This window comes from Odontomachus brunneus, unplaced genomic scaffold (assembly GCF_010583005.1).
Source record: "Odontomachus brunneus isolate Ranch 3 - 2012 unplaced genomic scaffold, Obru_v1 Obru_scaffold_017, whole genome shotgun sequence".
Lineage (NCBI taxonomy): Eukaryota > Metazoa > Arthropoda > Insecta > Hymenoptera > Formicidae > Odontomachus > Odontomachus brunneus.
Genome location: NW_022639467.1, coordinates 2178405 through 2197181, shown reverse-complemented (window position 1 = coordinate 2197181; position 18777 = coordinate 2178405). Strand labels below are relative to the sequence as shown.

Sequence of the window (18777 nt, the reverse complement as noted above, 5' to 3'; positions counted from 1 at the left end):
AGCTTCCCTCCGTGCGCCACGTTCGCACGTCCGAATCTTTTTCGTCGATTAACGTGATTACATTTAACATTCAAATCTGCCGCGGCGATCGAAACTTCAACGGCGAGAATGGCGGATTCTCTTCGCGTCGCCGGCCAATTCCCGACGCCTTTTTTTCCCTGACTCGTTGCTGGAACTTTTTGCGGATGTCAAATAATTGAGTGGCATGCAAAGTGAAGTTACGTCGGTCAGTAGCGCGGGTCCAAAATATATTCTCGCGCATCGTTCAATCGACACGAGTAAAATCGAGACTAATTATAAGAGGCCAGTAAGAGCTTCGAGTTAGGTTTTTTTATTTTATTATTATTATTTTATTATTTTATTTTATTATTATTATTTATTTATTATTATATTTATTATTATTTATTTATTTATTATTATATTTATTATTATTTATTTATTTATTTATTATTATATTTATTATTTTATTATTATTATTATTATTTTATTATTTATAAATATAATTGAATGAGGTATGTGAGCAGACTGAGATTGTTGACATTTCATCGAATTATATTTGCGACTATTTATTGAAATAATAAAGCGCACTTAACCCTCTATTGTCTTCTACTATGACTTTGAAGTCACAATTCAGTTTCATCATTATCTATCTCCAATATGAATGTTGTTCCTGTTTTGATATGACGATATGACGTGAGTCACAATATGATTGCCTTTTTTTTAGTATGTTGTGATAGTAACTACTTAACATGACAATCTCAGAGTTACAAACCTATTTTGGGAAAATAAAAAACAAGAAAAATAAACGGAAAATAATAAATACAAATATGAAGCGTAGATATGTTTCGTGATATGTTTCGCGATATGTGTAGGTGTGTGTGTGTGTGTCTATATATATATATATATATATATATATATATATATATATATATATATATGTATGTATGTATGTATGTATATATATATGTAGGGAAATGATTAAAAAAGATTCTTTAGAGAACTGCAAACGAAATCTCTCTGTAAATTCCAACGACCTTTCGCTCGTAACCGAATTGATCGCATTGGAGAGTTCCCCTTCTCTCTTTCTACGTTTTTCTCTCTCGTAGTTCCTTCCTCGCTCGATTTTCCGTCCTCTCTCGACCAGAGGAAGACGAAGAAGAAGAAGAAGACGACGATGAATGACGTTACTGTATATGTTCGTCACGCGCGCGTTCGAACAGAATTTCGAACGAAAGTTTCGCCGCGTATTGGTCTCGCTTTTGATTCGCGCACCGGGCTCACGGCGAAGCGGCGCGGCAGATAGCCGAATATATAACAACGTATAATTTCCGACGACCCAATTCGCCGAAAATGTAAGAGGATTATGAAAATGCGCCGTTCGCGGGAATCTGAATGATTATTCGCGCTCGTGCCGGCGAACCCAAATAAATTACTTGCGGTTCTGGCTGGAACGCCATGTCGTGCCGAGCGATCGGATGCTGGGTTGGATTGTGTCGTAAGTAGGATTTCTGAGTTATTACAGTATTACATAGCGTAAGGTACGCGCAACGGATTGGCTTAGATCCCGACAAGACGTCGTTCCGTTTAGACAACGGTAGTCTGATCAGAAATGTAAATTATGTGAGACGAGGTTTTCCCGCATGCGACTCGCTGTGTCGCAAATTGAAGGAGTTGAGCATTCACTCCTACAGAAGCTGCGTCACAATTTTGCTTGAAATTCGTGGTACTCTCAAAATCTCACGCGAATGGCAAATGCACGGAAGAAGAGAATTAGTCGCGGCAGTACACTGTAAAAAAAATTTTGTGTTAAATTTAACACATGTCCCAATTTATCCACTTTAATTTCCATGTTAATTTAACACAGCAAATATGTTAACAAATAACACAATCTATTTGTACACTTTATATACAAAATATATTACATATATATTGTGTAATTTCAACACTTAGAAACTTAGATTGTGGATTAAGGTTTTAAAAAAATGCATATTAAATGTAAAAATATACATTTTCTTAAAACCTTAAGAAAATCTTAATTTCTCATGAAAAAGCAACTCTATCTTATTTAAATAAAATAATTTAGTTTTAAATGCATATACTGTTAGCACCTCTACCAAATAAATACTTCTTCATTTTAAAATATTTTTCTCTCAGTGTGCAGATTGTATTAAAATTCAGGAAGGAATAGAAATTGAATCCGGTGTCTCGAGTATCTTGAAATTACGTGAAAATTGGAATTTTCCTTCGATAACCGTCGCGCGCGCGCAGCGATATTATAACTGTAATCTAAGAGGATGATACACCGATCCTGGTGAAGGCGCGCCGGGAATCAACTCTAAAGCCGGCTAGGCCGGATACTAGACAAACAGACGAAAATCACCGGCGATACTCGTGGATACAGCCCTCTACGGGCGCGCTCTTCCGCGCTACATGTCTCTTCTTATTACGTGTACTCGCGCGACAGAGTTGACCTCAGCAGTTAAAGCTACTCTCCCGGCGGCGAGGTCCTTACGCAGCGCTTTTCCGCGTCCTCCGCAATGTCGCGCTTCTTCTTCACGGGGCGCGTGCGGCGCGCGCGTAATGCCTCTTGTATTACGTGTCCGACGTAAAACTGCAATCCGGCTGCAATCCGCGACGGTAATACCGGGCGCGAGAGAACGCAATACATATGCTAACGATATCGCCTGGCGCGCCGTTGGCGATTTATGGCGCGAGCGATACACAAGATGTTCCGCTTGAACCGGCGCGCGCTACCGTCGAAGTGTGTCTCGATGGACGGACGGACGGAAGAGAGAGAGCGGCGAGTATGGTCGCTCGGATGGAAAACGGGGATTTCGATCAACGAGGGAATACATAATTAGGTGGCACCGTACGAATCGCTCGCTCGGCTGTATTCTCGACGATCCGGGGTATCGATGATCCTCTCTTGTCGACCACCATCGAAGCGCTTGCTGTATTGAGGTGCTCGTACTCGTTTTTCGTTGGCTTTACCGTCCGTCCGTTTGAGACCCTTCGTATCGGTAAGAGGAAACCGACCGTACGTTTTCGTGGCATGTGTACTTGCTTACTTAAATACGCGTGTGCCGTCACGTTTCACGTCGGTGATCTGGTTAGGATCACGCATTAAATTCTGCATCTGTTTTCGTAGGTTTCGCAACTAAATATCGGGAGAACTAAATATTTCGCATCAACATATTTTGCGGAGAAACACAGCACCTTGAATATTTTGTAAAAATATAGATACACGTACTTGATTGAATAAGATATATAGATAGGCAGACACACCGGAGAGAATTCTCCTGGGATTTTGTAGTAAATTCTTTTATAGTAGAAATTACTACAGTAAAAGTACTAAAATTACTATAGAATTTTGTAAATGAAGAATAGGCCAACATTTTGCAGTGATTTGTTATCCTTTAATTTCATATATTTATATTTCAAAGCTGCACTCGAAAATGTTCTTTTTGAGAAAAATTTTATTGAAAATCCATATATGTAACATGAACTAAAAAAAGGTTTTACTAAAAGTTTTAACTTTCCTCAAAAAAAGGATATTTTGAAATTCAATCTAGGTACTAAAATGTGTTATTAAAAAAATTTACCATGTTTCTTAGTTACTTGATAGAAGATTAAACATTATTTTGACAGTCTATTTTCGCGCTACTAGAAACATGTAGCAAAATTAAAAAGAATTTATATAAAAAAAATTATAATATTCACTTCGTGTAAATGCATTTATTGTCGCTCTAGGTGGCAAACTTTCCCGAGAGTGTTACCGAGAAAAACAAGCATCTAAAAATTTTATTAAAATACGCAGAGAGAGAGAGAGAGAGAGAGAGAGAGAGAGAGAGAGAGAGAGGGGAAAAGAGTAAACGATGAGATCGAAATGTTCATATTTTATGTAAAATTAAGGTATAACCGGTTGAAGCTTTTAGTTAGCAATCGTTACAGGAATTGAGTTGCTAAACGTATCAAAAAGTTAGGCAATTCATTTAACCAAAATTTGTTATTGCACCATAGAGTTCGTTTACAGGTATCGATTTTCTGTTTAAAAGTGTTTGGAGTTCGCTTCAGTTACTAAAACACAGTATATGCAAAATGAAACCCATGTAGAAATTAGTCGCAAAAACATAGGAAAGATATCAAATTAATTACTTACGAATAATATCCCGCACTGACTGTGTGCGCTGGTCACGACGATTGTCATGAGTTTTGTACCGAATACTACCGAAATTTCTGCCGATGGTTAAATGGTGAGCGAAATCGGTAAATAACGAGACTCATATGCACGCGCGGCAGCAGCGATTAAAAGTGCAATTCGCAGACATCACAAGGATGGAGATTCGTCGATCGTCTCTTCGTGTTTGTTAGGCGAATATACATATATGCGTGCCGTGCAATTTGAATTTTGGGGGCGAATTTTTGCGAAAAGCACCACTGGCAAGAAGTTTTTACAGGCTGCTAAGATTATTCCGGCGGCGTGCATATAATATTTTTAATGTCGGCTTTAGCGGAATGCTCTTTTATGTCATATGCGAATGCAAAATTGTTATTAACAGTCAGACGATTCGGGTATGCATAAGTAACACAACTAGTAATCTGTATTACATGCATAGGTGTTTTCTACCTGCATAATATGAACATTACCGACATGATCACACGGAAAAAATTATATTTTCCTTTTAAGAAAATTTCACTTACATAGAAAATATTTTCTTCTGAAATAGACACCAAGATGGGAATAAAATAGGTGCGAATCAAAAACACTCTGGTCATATATCGGTAGTGTTCATTATCAATATACAGAATTACATATATTGAAAAACTGATATTCTTGATCTTAGATCAAAATCCTTTAAACAAATATTCTAAACACAAAATTTATTCCTCTTGTTTTGAGAGGAAATTCTGTGTAATCCTCTGTACCATAATCGCGCGAATATCCGTCCGTCCGTGTGCGAAAGCTATCCGTTTACTATTAATGCATCCGCATGTTCGCGGCCGCAATGCATACCGCGATGTGCATCTTTTTATTTTCCAGCTCGACTGATCGATTACCAGTCTCGCGTTAATTAACTAACCTATGCCCAGAATGCATCCAACATCCCGCTTGGTTATCTATCCTGGTTTATCGCTGCCGAAAAAATATCATTTCATTCCGCGACGCGAAATTGCGCTGGACAGGCCGCGATATCATTATTACGATACGGCCGTCAAGTGTTCGCGATGGAAAAAGGGCTCGCTCGAAATTCACCGGACCGTGAGATCGACATATCCGGCAGACAGACTGCCGGTGAACCGTGCACATTATCATAATTTTGTTACATAAAATGGAAAACGTTGATAAATTCGGTTTTACACGTGTGATCATGTATTCGCGCTATTCATATTACATATGTTTCTCTATTAATTGGAATTAATTACAAAATTAATTATTAATTACAAAATTAATTAGAACCAAATTGTGTGTATATGTGTGTACGTATGCGCGCGCGCACATATAGGAGGTTCATTTGAAAAATTACGAGACTCCGAGCATTTTCGCCACTTTTTGCTGTAACGAGAGCCGCAGTTCCACGAAATTAAATGTGCTGCGTTACTTTCTGACAAAGAGCATTTTCGCGAACATAGAATTCGCGCGCGAGTCCCTCGAGTGGATTATCGTGTCGATTCAGTCGCGACGTATGGCTCCGAATCAGAACCGTATAAACTAAGCCCCTGTCCGGTATCGCGGTCGTAAAACGGCGAATTACTTCCCTCGGCGGGAAGTGTGTTCCGTGTGACGTGTTACGCGCAATGTGCCGAAGATTTACAGCTCGTTTACAATCCATATGAAATTTACGTGCGCGCAAGAAATTTGTCCGAAGTGACTTGCACGAAGAGCCGCGCTAAATCATCCGTCCTCGCGCTGCCGGCGGAACGGCAAGTAACAACGCGCCGTCCGTCGTGAAATCCGCCGACTATTTCGGGGGTAGTTTAATGCCGTTTTCACCCATGGTTAACTCGCGATACGAGTGGGCGATTGTTGGCCAAAGTTTTTGAAATTCCGACCGTGCGAGTAGTATTACCCGGCAATGTAAACACCGCGAGCCGAAAACGCACGGTCGCTTCACGCCCGCGCTTTTCAGCGGTTCGGAATGCTCCCTTACCTTTGGCAATGCACGTTTTACGTTTTTTAGCGTGTTTTAGAGACGATAAAGAGAAATATCGAGCGATTAGAGTTTGCGTTTTATTTCACGTCAAAGGAAAGATAATTGAAGTTCGAACTTTATGCTTCTTTCATCGCTTTTACCGCTCTACCCTCCCCACTCCTCTCTTCTTCCCTCCCTCTATGTTCACATGTTCTCTTTACTTATATCATATTCTTTTTTCTTTATTTTTTTGTACATAGTTTAACTCGGCAAGATTCTTTCTCGTCTTCTTTTCTTTAATTTTCTATTCTTTTTTTATTACATTCTGTAAACTCTATAAGAAACAATGAATCCAACAGAGAATATTAATAAATTTACTCAATTCTACACTGTGAGAGAGAAAAAGATATCTAAGGAATAGTAAATATTTATTTGGTAGGATATGTATTAACAGCATATTTACTTATATTAATATAAAATATTTCTTACATAAGAATTTACTTTCTCTTAAAACCTTGAAAAAATTTTAGTTTTTCATGAAAAGCAATTATTTATTCTATTTAAATAAAAGAATTTAAATTTAAGTAAATATACTGTCAGAGAGTACCTACTCCAAATAAATATTTACTAATTTTTAGATTTTTTTTTCTCTCAGTGTACATTTTTTTCCCATGTACATTCTTTCTCTCTCAGATTATTTTTAATAAGATGCAGTTTTATAACGCACAAAATAAGAATACCTCAACATAAACAATGTTTATACGTGTCTGTTGATTTCACTTTTATGTAAACGTTCGGAAGCCGGTGTGATGTTGCTCGGTCGTTGTTGTTGCAACGCTATCCGCATACAATCTCCCTCGCAATTTGCATTGCTAATATAAATATGAAGCTCGAAACACGTGAGGCGAGCTTGCGGATTCCATTAGTTCAAAGTGTGAAAGCAGTTGCTGATGACGTCCGTAATTGGCAGCTTCTTATCGCTGTGATTTCCATTTTTGCGTTGCCGTCTACGTGAAGTCTCGGGATGTTTTTTCACGGATTTAATTTTAACATCACCGTGATCCGCCCCGTCATAGGAACACGATCGGGATCGATCGATTGAAAATGACCCCGCGGACGGCCTTTATACGTACAGACGAAGGCAAATCCTCGCGTCGCGATTCATCGTTTGAAGTTTTAAAGCCGGATTTTTTGGTCGGGCGAAATGTGCAATTTATCTTGAGAAACGTTCCGGCTCTTCTCGTCGACACCTGTCCAGAACTTTTCGAAATTTCTCGCGCCAACTCGAGCTTGAAGTGAAGTACGCTGTGGATGTCTCTCAAGCATTTCTTTTTTCTTTTCTAAGCTGCACCCGAAACTATCAAGGGGAAAATCTTCGGCAAGTACCGACGTGTTAGCCGTGCAAATAAAATTTACCACCCAAGTTTGCGACCGAACTTACGTAGTACGGCGGCGAGTTTCCAAGTTTATCACCGTGTGCATCTTTTAATAGGCTCGAGTAGTGGTTCAGCATCACGATGGAGACGTAGTTAGAGATTCTTCGGAATTTTAAAGTGACCTGTTATACCTCTCATCGTGATAACGCATCGGAATAATTATAAATAAGTCCGAAGATTAATTGAATTGAACTCTCTTCGACAAATATTGGTTTCCTCAATTTTTGTCCCCGTAATAATATTTTTCATAGTTTACAGAGTAGAAATCCGATCGAGCAATTGAATCTTTAATAGCAATTTGCACACAAGTACATTTTGTCTTTATGTTTAACACGCAGCTACTACAGTTTACTGCAGCTATATTTATAGACATTCATATGTTATAAATAAGATTTAGCTATCGCACACAGATTCTCGCTGTCGCAGCTTATATTGTTCTTCTGTGCGTGTGAAGTTAGAATCACAGAAAAATGATCGATTAAGTCATTCTCATGAGGTGCAGTCTGGGACATTTCCCAATTTGAATCGTCTAAGTTAGTAGAAGTTATACTACGCCGCGCTCCAACTACCATGGATGAAAATTCGCCCAAGGGTATTATGGCGTTGGTGTTACGGGCTCGACAGCACCGGAGAGCTAACTCACTGTAATTCCCCAGATGACTTTAACCCGTTGTCACTTGAATCATTTCTTATTACAGATATCGTTATATTTGACAATTTCACTTTCCTCTCAATTTTACTATGTGTTTAGTAGTTCAGGAATAGACCGTCAACAAAGTCTATCTTACTAAGGAATGTGGTAGAAACATAGCAGATGTTTTGTTAGCACATTTCAGTTTCTAAAATATGAGAAGCACACGTGAAATGAAAGGATAATGAATTACTGCAGAATGTCGATCTATTCCTTGCTAACGATCGCTATGTAAGATCTTAGCCAAAAAGTCTTCTATATCTAAACTTTAAAAAAAATATATTTAAGTACTAAAGAACAGAAGGAAAGAGAGAGAAACATATAGAAGCTGTGTAATCTTATTTTACATCGTATTACAATTTATTTCTGTCATAATGAATGTATATATTAATAAATCATAATGATGATCATATATCATTGCACACAGCTTTCACGCATCTTTTTTTTGTTTAAAATTTTAAAACATGTTTTTAAGAGGCATAAACTGGCACTAGCAGGCCTTTCTCTTTCAAAAGAGAAGGCCTTTCATAAGCAAGCTTTTCAAAGGATCTTCTATAGTAACCAGTGCTAAAACGTCCATTCAAAATTTACTATTTATAATAAATTGTAATAAGGATTTTGCAGCTTTTATACGTTTGTGCCTCTAGACGGCTCGCAGCATATAAACCGAAAGTACGTAATACGCACCAGGTGCACATCAAAGTGTGACCGGTGCATATACGCTAACATGAGTTTTCAATTGAAACAGTTGTTGCTGAAAATTGCTTTCGGTTAATCAATTACAGTGATTAGTTAGCACGAAACAATCGAAACTGTTCCGAAGGCTGTAATGCATCGTGTGTTTACTCGATGAAAACCGCAGTTATAGCTTCTGATTGTTTAGCCTTTATGAAGGTCGTCGAAATATTTGTTCCATTTTAAATATCAAATAAATAAGACAGGCACTGGTATTACAAACGGGTGATCGGATCACGCTTTTATGATTGCGAAAGTCTGTGTGTTTGACGAGGAAATACACATCAAACATTTATTCACAGTTTCTAAAAAAGAGAGGGAATTGCACATGCATATATTTCGCGTACAGTGCTGAATACTTTGTTTCGACACGCGATGTATGCTGCGCAGGCAGAAATACACAGAGGATAATTTATAAATGGATTATCAAGCAACTGAAAACAAAGCCACATTTGAGATTGAATGCGAGAGAGACGTAATACACATAAATTACCGAAAGAATTTATCGATAATATTATTCAACAAGACAATTTTTTAGAGGATTAGCAAAAGTGACATTATGAGGCGGTATTAGCTTTGAGTGAATAACTCACGTAGTATTGACCATTATTGTATACTGTGTGCATGCATTTTTCTGAGTTTTACACCAAGAAAAAAGAAAAGAAATATCTATACTGAGAAAAAAATATTTGAAAATTTACTTGTGGAATATAAAGTTTACTCACAGAGAGAGAAATAAACTTGATCTCACAAAAATAAACTTTACTTCACAGAAATAAATTTTACACCTCACAAATAAATTGTCAAGTATTTTTTTGTTAGTGTATGTATGTAACAATAAGTAAGTAAATGCAATCTTCCCGCGTACTCTTCTCACACTGATACTAAGATCTCACATAATATTAAAAGAAAAAATGCAGAAATTACACAATTACTGCAAGCTCCTTTGATTCTGCGTTGCTATTTTTCAACTTATGATACGTCCAAAATTGTAAACACAGAATTCGCATTCCGCATCGAGTTTTCATAACCGCAGCGCCGTGCACGATACATTTTTCACGTAATACGAATCGCAATGCCGATCGATCCACACGGCGGCGAATTTCGAAATCCGATTTGCGCGTCTCTCTCAAGAGGATTTCTCCGCACGATCTCCGCGTGTGTTGCGGAACGCCAGAGGCCGAACGTAGACAATAATCGCGAGGTTCCCTCGCGAGAGCGAATCGCTAAGCATCGTCAACTGTATAGGAAGCTTGTAACCGCACACAACACTCACCCTCATGGTCGAAACCTCACATGGTCCCACCGACGCTGAGAAACACCTTCAGCCAGCAATGGATCCGCGTTGTCTGTCACCCATCCGCCATACTCCGCGGAGTGTCGCGGGAAAAAAGAAGCAATCGGGCGTCACTTGCTTCGCACACGGGACAATTCTCACATCGACCCAGACCTTCGACTCTTCGATACCACAGTCCTTGACACGAATTCTCGTCGCGAAACACGTCCGAAAATTCGCGTTTAGCAAAACTTCTCGCGAGAGCTATCCGCAATCCTCGCAAGTGCACTCGTGCACACCATTAGGGATTTCTGCCCGATACCCCGGTGCAAGTCGGTCCGGAATAATCGCCGAAAAGCAGGTGGACGATCGAGTCGAACAGGTGGACTATCGTTAATCCGAACGAGAGCATGATTCTGTCGAACGGCGCGAGAAACGCGATCGCGACGGCTTAATCGAAACGATCGGTTACTCAGACGTGAGGAATCTTGTGGACGGTAAGAATTTTCACGCGAAAGCTGCTATTCTCTCTCTCTCTCTTTCTCTCTTTCTCTCTGGAGAGAAGTCTGCTCTTTCGGTCGTGACGCCTTCGCGGCTAGCCGGAGACTGGTGACAGTGGTGCGTCGGAAATTCGGACGCAGACTCGCGAGGATATGCGGGAAATGTGGCCGTGAAAGCTCTCTCCTTGTCTCGCGTACAGCATCGGAACGAAGCGGCCGAACGAACGAACGAACGAACGAGAACGGACGAGCGAGAGCGCGCCGGGGGTTGATGCGAGGTCGTGGCCCGGCAGCCGGCGACTGGCTGCTGCTAGAAAGCTCGCAAGCTCGAGCCAGTCGGCCTGGCTAGGCGCAAGCTCCCTGCTACGCGGCCTCGAAACACCCAAGCGAACACACCAGCGCGTCGCCCACCCTCCCGAGAGGGTTTCTTCTGGCGACTCGTGTCGCCGAGGAGAACGCTGCCAGATATTTGGCAGCCTGCGGCATTTTAAAGCTACCGGGGGGCTCGATTCGATCCCGTTTGCCGTTTGCGGCGGGGCTTGACGTGTGACGTGAGCAATTCAGAAACTCGCCGGAATCGGTATTACTTCGTCGAGAATGGATCTCGCAGACGCCACAGAGACGTACGAAGATAATCTCACCACGACAGTGGTGACGCATTGGGATATCTCGGTTGTTTCAAAACACACAATGCGAAAGAGGGTGGCTCCGTGTAAGTAGGTCGAAATTGCGGCACAAGAGTCCTTCTCGTGGGAAGCTTCGTGTCTGAAAAAAATCTGCTGTAACTGTTGACACGAAAATTAGGCAGAAGTGCCGTGCACGCAATCTAAGAAAGCAATGTAAAGTATCAGTTGTGTGGATAAAAAAAATGAGAAAAAAACAATAAGAAAAAAATACTTTTCAAGTATTTGATCAAGTCTCGTCCGCGCGATGCGTTAACAGGATAAATCACTTTTCTACGAGATGCGATCCCGCGGGAGTGAATCGAATTTAATCCGATCGTCGCGAATCGGCATTAATCGCGGAAGCTGATATCGATATTAATAGCAGGGCGGATATAATGCTACATTCGTCGGTGCTCCAATGATTAATCGATAATGAATTGCCGCGCCATTTCCGGTTATGAGCGTATTAGTTGATTTTATGCACCATTTCTTTTAATAACGAGAAATGAAAATAAATTATTTTAGCGAAATAACTTTTCATGCGGATTCAAATAATAATTTCACATGCAAACATTCGTTTTAATAAAAAGCGGAATTAAAACGGCAGATGCGAGCATGCGCGTATTACGGACTTAAAGCGAATTAAAAAGGGCCGGCATATACCTTGTTATAGCTCATCTTATATTTAAAGGTGACTGTGAATCGGTTTTTTCCCGAAGGAAAAGGAGGCCATTATGCGTCACAACGTTTTAATGTCCATCGTCAAATGTTTCCGTGAAATCTCGTATTAGGATGTTCAAGACGCGATTATTCATTTGTATATAAGTGGACTGCGCGATTAAACGATAATAACGGTAATGCCGATAGTAATGCAACTTTGCTGTTTCATCGCACTCTGGAAGCCCGGCTTGCGAAAGCCGGCTCTTTTTACCTTAATGCGAAAACTGTTAGTATTAGTTTGCTCCTTGTCACATTCTCACTTGTAGGAAGTCTCCGAGTTCGACATTAAAGCGAAAACAGGAGAATGCTCGTCGGACGCTTAAAAGAAAAACACTGAGTCGATGCTGTCTTCGCGCTCGCTCGCAAATCTCGTCGATACTCGGGAAAATTCCATGTCCGATTTGATTCGCACAATTACTTTGACGACACGCGCTTTTACACCTTTACCCAATATTACCGTGTTTTGGTGGAGAAAAAATCGCCACTCGAAGCCATTGAAGGACCCGTCCCATAAGAATCAGGGAACCAACACGGTTATAGGGGGCACACCGTCGATCCATATCTCAAACCAAACAACCCATCGGGCTGTCTTACGACATTCGTCGATGTATTTCGCGGCGGCATTCGCGGCGACGAGGTTTACGCCACGCGTAAAAAGTTTTATCGGCGATAGCGTTGACGAGGAGCAGAGTGTCCGTGGAAGAAGAAGGAGAGATGAAGGTAATCGGGGGATGCGAGAGAGAAAAAGAGGAGGGAGAGCGAACAAATTTTCGTTAATTATTCTTGACGAATTGGCGAAAATGCCGCTATGTACACATATTGTTTTGCACGAAGCTCGTGTTTGTGGCTAGCTCGAGCACAATTGCGGCACCGCGGCCGGCCACAAAGTGCTTTGGTAGCGCGACGAAGCTGGCGCAAGGTTGGTTTATATGCGCAAGGGGTGGATGGGAGGCTCGGACATCACTCTTACTTTGCGCGTTTTAATTAATTCCACACGCAAAAACGAAGCTCGTGTTGGCGGGTGAGCGCGCCCGTACAAACGAACGTTCGTTCGTGAGGACGCCTCGTCTGTAGATTTGCACGCGTTTTCGCAACAGCAACTCCTCGCTCGGACAGTTAAACGAACAATCATCGCGAATGACGATCGCGTGTTAATTCTTAGAGCAACAGCAAAGGACAATCGTCTGCGGCGATGTATTACGAATAAGGCGATATAATCCCGAAGTAGAAAATTTGGCCTTGCTTTCGCCCTGAACTTTCTAGCGTTCTCAATATATTCTGAGATATCAGTGTGTATTTAATGCACTAAAGTCAACACTAAAGTCTTAGCATCTTTATGTGGTGAAAAACGCACAAAATGCCAATTGTAGGTTTTAAAGAGGAACTCTCAGCAAAGCTAGGGATTAAATAGAAACAGGAGAGGTCAATATAGATTTCGGAGTACCAAAGTAGGCGTTACATGGAATATTGAAGTTAAGAGAAAAATCAAGATTTCGATTCGATTTATGTTTTACATATAAAAAATAAATTACGTTGAAATTCAATTACAAGATGTAAAATCACACAAATTTGTGTTAAATTTCAACCACTCAATACGACCGCCCTTAACACTACGCTATTGCTGTTCATGGAGCTTACATTCGCTAGCACTATCTTGGCTCCGTGAATAGAGTTGGTAGCGTTAGGGTTGATAGCGAGCTCCCCGAACGCACCCAAACAGAATCTCTTGGTAAAGCTAGTAGGTTAAATAGAAACAAGAGAAATCGATATAAACTTCAAAGTATCAAAGTGAGTGTTACATGGAATTGAGGTCAAAAGAAGGATCAAGATTTCGATTCGAGGTTTACTACATATAGAAACTCAAGTCCTACTTAGCATCTTCATACAACGGAGAATGCACAAAATACCATTTATAGGTTTTAAAGTGGAACACTCGGCAAAGTTAGTAGGTTAAATAGAAACAAGAGAGGTCGATGTAGACTTTAGAGTACGAAACTAGGTGTTACCTGAAATATTGAGGTCAAAAGAAGGATCAAGAGATTGATCCGGGGTTTATGTTCGCTACACATGAAAACTGAAGTCCTAACACCTAGCATTTAGCACCTCTGAATAACCGAAAACACAGAAAATGCTTGCTGGTACTAAAGAAGACTTCTCGGCAAAGCTGGTAGCTTAAGTAGAATTATAAGAGATTGATATAAGCTTCAGAGTATCAAAGTAGGCATCAAGTGGGAAATATTGAGATCGGAAATGGGGTACAATTTCGGCTTGGGACAAAGTAGCGTTCGTGTCGTGGACTTTTGACGCATTTCATCATAAGCGAAAGAGAACTTTAGCGACAGCAGATTATCTTGTGTGATACAGGTTTCTTTTGTATTTCGGAAATCCACCACAAAGAATTCCCCTCACTATTCCCTCTCTTATACAGAACAAGCATATTCTTTGTGTGTCGCGGATTTAATTATAAATCGCTACGAGCATGCGCGGCGATATCAAAAGTCACCGGGACGATCGTTGGCAATCGACAACGTTAAAGACTACGTTTAAAGACGCGTGTACTTTATAGAGTTTCGAGGGAAACGAGGGCGTGGATATTTCAATAAGCAAACAGGAAACCGCGTGCATGTGCGCGCGCGTATGGGAGTTGTTTAATCGTCAAATAGAGTAATACAGAATAACGACCGATCGAACGTTCGCGCATAAAGTTGCGTGTAACGTTTACCTGTCGACATCGATACTGGTGCCGAGGTGTTGCACGAACGCACGTATGTGTATTTCGGCGAGAGAGCGTGGCACACTTTTAATTAAAGCGCGAACGCGCAAGACAGCTCCTTTGGCGAGAGAACACGCGAGTGCACGAGCGCGCGTTTTATTGTGGGAGAGATCTCGTTGGATTGCCGAATGCACGCGGTGTTGTAATTTCGCTTGCGTTGCGGCCGCCGTTCCGCGATAACCCTTTACCGTTCGCTCCCTCCCCCTTTCCGGCCCCTCTGTGCCTGGAACATATATTATCCCGCCGGTTTACGCGACCTGAGGCAAGTGTCGTTACACGCGGGACTCGTGTCTCTCTCTCTCTCCCTCTGTCTCCCCTCTCCCTCTTTCTCTCCAAGCGAGAATCGATATCACGCGTCAGTTAGCCGCCAAAACGACGCCCGTCCGATTACCGCTACTGTCGCGATCAAATCGCGCATACAGTGCTTCCGATATGAATTCCTTGGTGGATTTCGTAAAAAGGGCCCTTACGTAAATCCATCCTGTGCGAGTGATTTTAGGTCATAGGTACATATATCTCTACAGACGCGGTATTCTGGCATAGAATGCATAAACAGACCGAGTCGAAATGTTGATCCTACTTTCGACCTCAATATTCCTTTTAACGTCTACTTTGATACTCCGCGCGTCTACCTCGATTTTTTCTGATTCTATTTAACCTACTGACTTTGCCGAGAAGTTCTTTTTAAAATCTACAAACGGCATTTTGCGCGTTTTCCGCCATATAAAGACTCTAAGTAGATCTTCCATATGCATTAAACATACAACCCATGTTGAAATTCTGATTTTCTTCTTTCAATATTATATTTGACGCTTACTTTGATATTCTGAAGTCTATATCAACCTTTTTTGATTTTTTTTTTTACCGTACAATTTTTCCAGAGCTTTGGAGCCCACAAGTGTGTTTTTCATCATTTAGAGACATCAATTAAGACTTGAGTTTCCATGTGCACTGATTTTTCAGAATATATTTTAGGTATTAGAAAGTTCAGGTCGGAAGTGAGGCTAAAATATAAACTCGAGAGTTTCTCGATGGTTTAATTCTTTACTGTCCACTGTGACTCCGAAGTCACACAGTTTCATTGTTATTTATCTCCAATATACATGTTATTCTTGTCTTGATCGATATGACGTAAAAGTTACAATATGGCTGCCTTTTTTTAGTATGGTATTTTATTTTTATTTTATTTTATTTTATGCTATTTTTTTGCCTGCGATAGTAACTACGATAGTAACGCGATCTCAGAGTCACAAACCTATTTTGGGAAAATAAAAGATTAGGAAAGTAAAATTTCACTTTGTATATGTTGAGTAGTTAGTTTAATTTTAAACATTCTCTGTACATGAAACATTTTTTAAACATGAGAAGTTAATTTGGGCAGTAAAGAGTTAAGAATTTTTTGGATAACGTTATTTTATCATTTCCATGTTTTGTAGCACCACCTGTAATTTTCCCAGCAAGTTCTCTTCCCCTAGACTTCCCTCAGCTGAAGTTCACAGCACTGTAGCTGTACTCGCGGTGCATAAATTACCGCGAGATTATCTTTTTTATTAACTTTCTACGTCTCCTCCTGTTTCGTAACAAGACCAGGTATTCTCGGAATTGGTATTTCCATAGTTAACAAGCGTCACTCATCACGACGAAAGTATGTCAATTCACGAAGCTCGTTAACTATTACATGCCTTTCGTAAGGTCTCGCCAAGATCCATGAGATTGCATACGATTTAACGTTGTGAGAAAACGCCGTTACGCGTAACGATTAGATGGCACGATTAAACGGAATATTGCGCGATACGATGTAACGTGTGATGATTAAATAGATATTTGCATTCTGGAATAAGGAGCGGCGACGTGATTGTCGCGAAACAATCGAGCGCGTCGGACGCGAAGATCCCGAGTTCTTGTTTCGACGAACGATCGCCGGGACTCTTCTTTCTGGCTGCCTCGGGCTCGCATCAATTACATTAATCGGTGTCACGATTTTTGGACTAATTAGGAAGCTCCGCGATTAATCATCCGGGGGAGACTCAAGAAACCGAGGGTTAGGTTATAAGCTCATCGATGTTCCTTCTCGAGACTTTCAGCCCTCCGACGTCTATTAATCTGCGTCTTTGGACGGGTTCCAGGCCCTGCGACACGACAACTCTTAACGATGTCTTCGATCGTGTAACCCTCGAAATTGACAAGTAGTGTCTCGGTCGCAAGCTTGCGGAACGAAATTCTCTTCTTTTCTTACGTTGCATGGTCCAACTTTAAAAATTGCCAGGACGAAATAACTCAGTTAAAAAGATCATCCGTTCGTCTGCCTGAGCCGAAATTTTGATCCTTCTTTTCAGTATTTCATTTAATGCTTACTTTGATATTCTGAACTCCATATCAAGGTCTTTTGATTTTTGTTTAACCTACAACTTTGCTGTAAAGTTCTCTTTAGAACTTATAAGGAATTTTGTGCGTCTTTTACGATTTAGAGTAATGTATTAACTAGGACTTTAATTTTCATGTATATGAAACATCAAACAGTGATCCTTCAAAATATACAAATGTTGGAAAGTTTAAGTCGAAAGTAGGGCCAAAATTTCGATCTCAGTATTTTATTTAACTACTTTGATGCTCTGAAGCATCTTATATTAATCTCTTTTGATTCTCGGCGTTGCCAATAGGTAATCTTTAGAATCTACGAGTTATTTGGCATTTTGTGTGTTTTCTGGCACATTTAAAAATGCTAAGTAGGATCTCAGTTTCTATGTGCATTGCATGGGGAAAACACTAAGGATATTACCTCAATTATGGTTGCCTAAGTATGGTTGCCATAACAAAATATTAATGTTACTTTTCGCGCGTACAAGTTGCTTGTAGCTATCATAGTGCTTTGGAAATGGTACATTGGTTCTTTGCTGCTTGTCCATACATGTTTGAGCGGTACGCTCAGTGATGTATGGCGTAACCAAACCTACTGGATCTCTCAACCATAGTATTTGTTCTGCAGACCACAACAGACAGACAGTAATATTCGCCTTCGGTTGAGGCAACTACTATACATATAAATGAGGGTGTACTGACTGAACATTACGTGTCATAAGAACTATGGCTGTGAGAACCGTACAGATGAGTGTGCAACAACAACTTTTCACGCCATATCTATTCAACTTGAAATCACATAAATTTTCTCTCTAATCATAAAATATGTGGATGTAACAGTCATAATGGTTTTTTCCATATAAACATACACCGATCCTCTTATGTTAAAAAGTTGAGGTCGACAGAGTAGGATTAAAATTTCGACTTGGGTTCTGTATGCTTATTTGCGTCGAGTTACGTATCTTAATAAAATCTCGAACCTTAATTAGCTTCGTTGCTTGCTTTGCGGTAATAACTAGTAATATCGCTCGTCCGTGGACTCGTGAATATATTTCTTGGCTATTTCTTAATTTCTCACTTGGAACGATCGACGGAAATAACCGTAATACAAAAATTCAATTAAAAAAAAAATTTTTTTGCAAAAATTTAGTGCCTTGAGAATGCCGCGCTTTTAGGACTGATGATTGGTATTTGAACGTTATTGAACGTTCATCTGTCCAGAGGAGTTTCTTGCGTCCATTTATTATCTATTTCGTAATTCTGCGCTCGAGCGAATGAGCGATGAACACAAAAAGCCCTGGCGCTCCGCACCCGAATTAATTTATGAATTCATTTAACGTAAGCATAAATGACGAAATGAAATGCACCATCAGAAACGCGGAAAAAAATAACCCGCGCCCGGCGATGCAGCTTAAATATTCAAATTACGACATTCGAATGCAGATGAGAGCACAAAAAAGGGATTGGGAGGACAGGAGGAGAGAGAGAGAGA

General features: G+C 40.4%; 2 protein-coding genes across 2 annotated transcripts in view; one reads left to right on the top strand and one right to left on the bottom strand.

The window, feature by feature from the left end:
• The window catches only part of LOC116841692 (dipeptidase 1-like), a 170306-nt gene extending 159252 nt beyond the window's left edge, over positions 1 to 11054 (bottom strand). Inside the window, exon 1 of the mRNA XM_032809951.1 lies at positions 10270 to 11054. Coding sequence (XP_032665842.1) covers positions 10270 to 10275 — 6 coding nt within the window. The 5' untranslated portion in view covers positions 10276 to 11054. The remainder of the gene's footprint in view (positions 1 to 10269) is intronic.
• LOC116841693 (low affinity immunoglobulin epsilon Fc receptor-like) overlaps positions 1 to 18777 on the top strand; it is a 256972-nt gene that overhangs the window by 60785 nt on the left and 177410 nt on the right. The gene's annotated exons all lie outside the window — the stretch shown is intronic.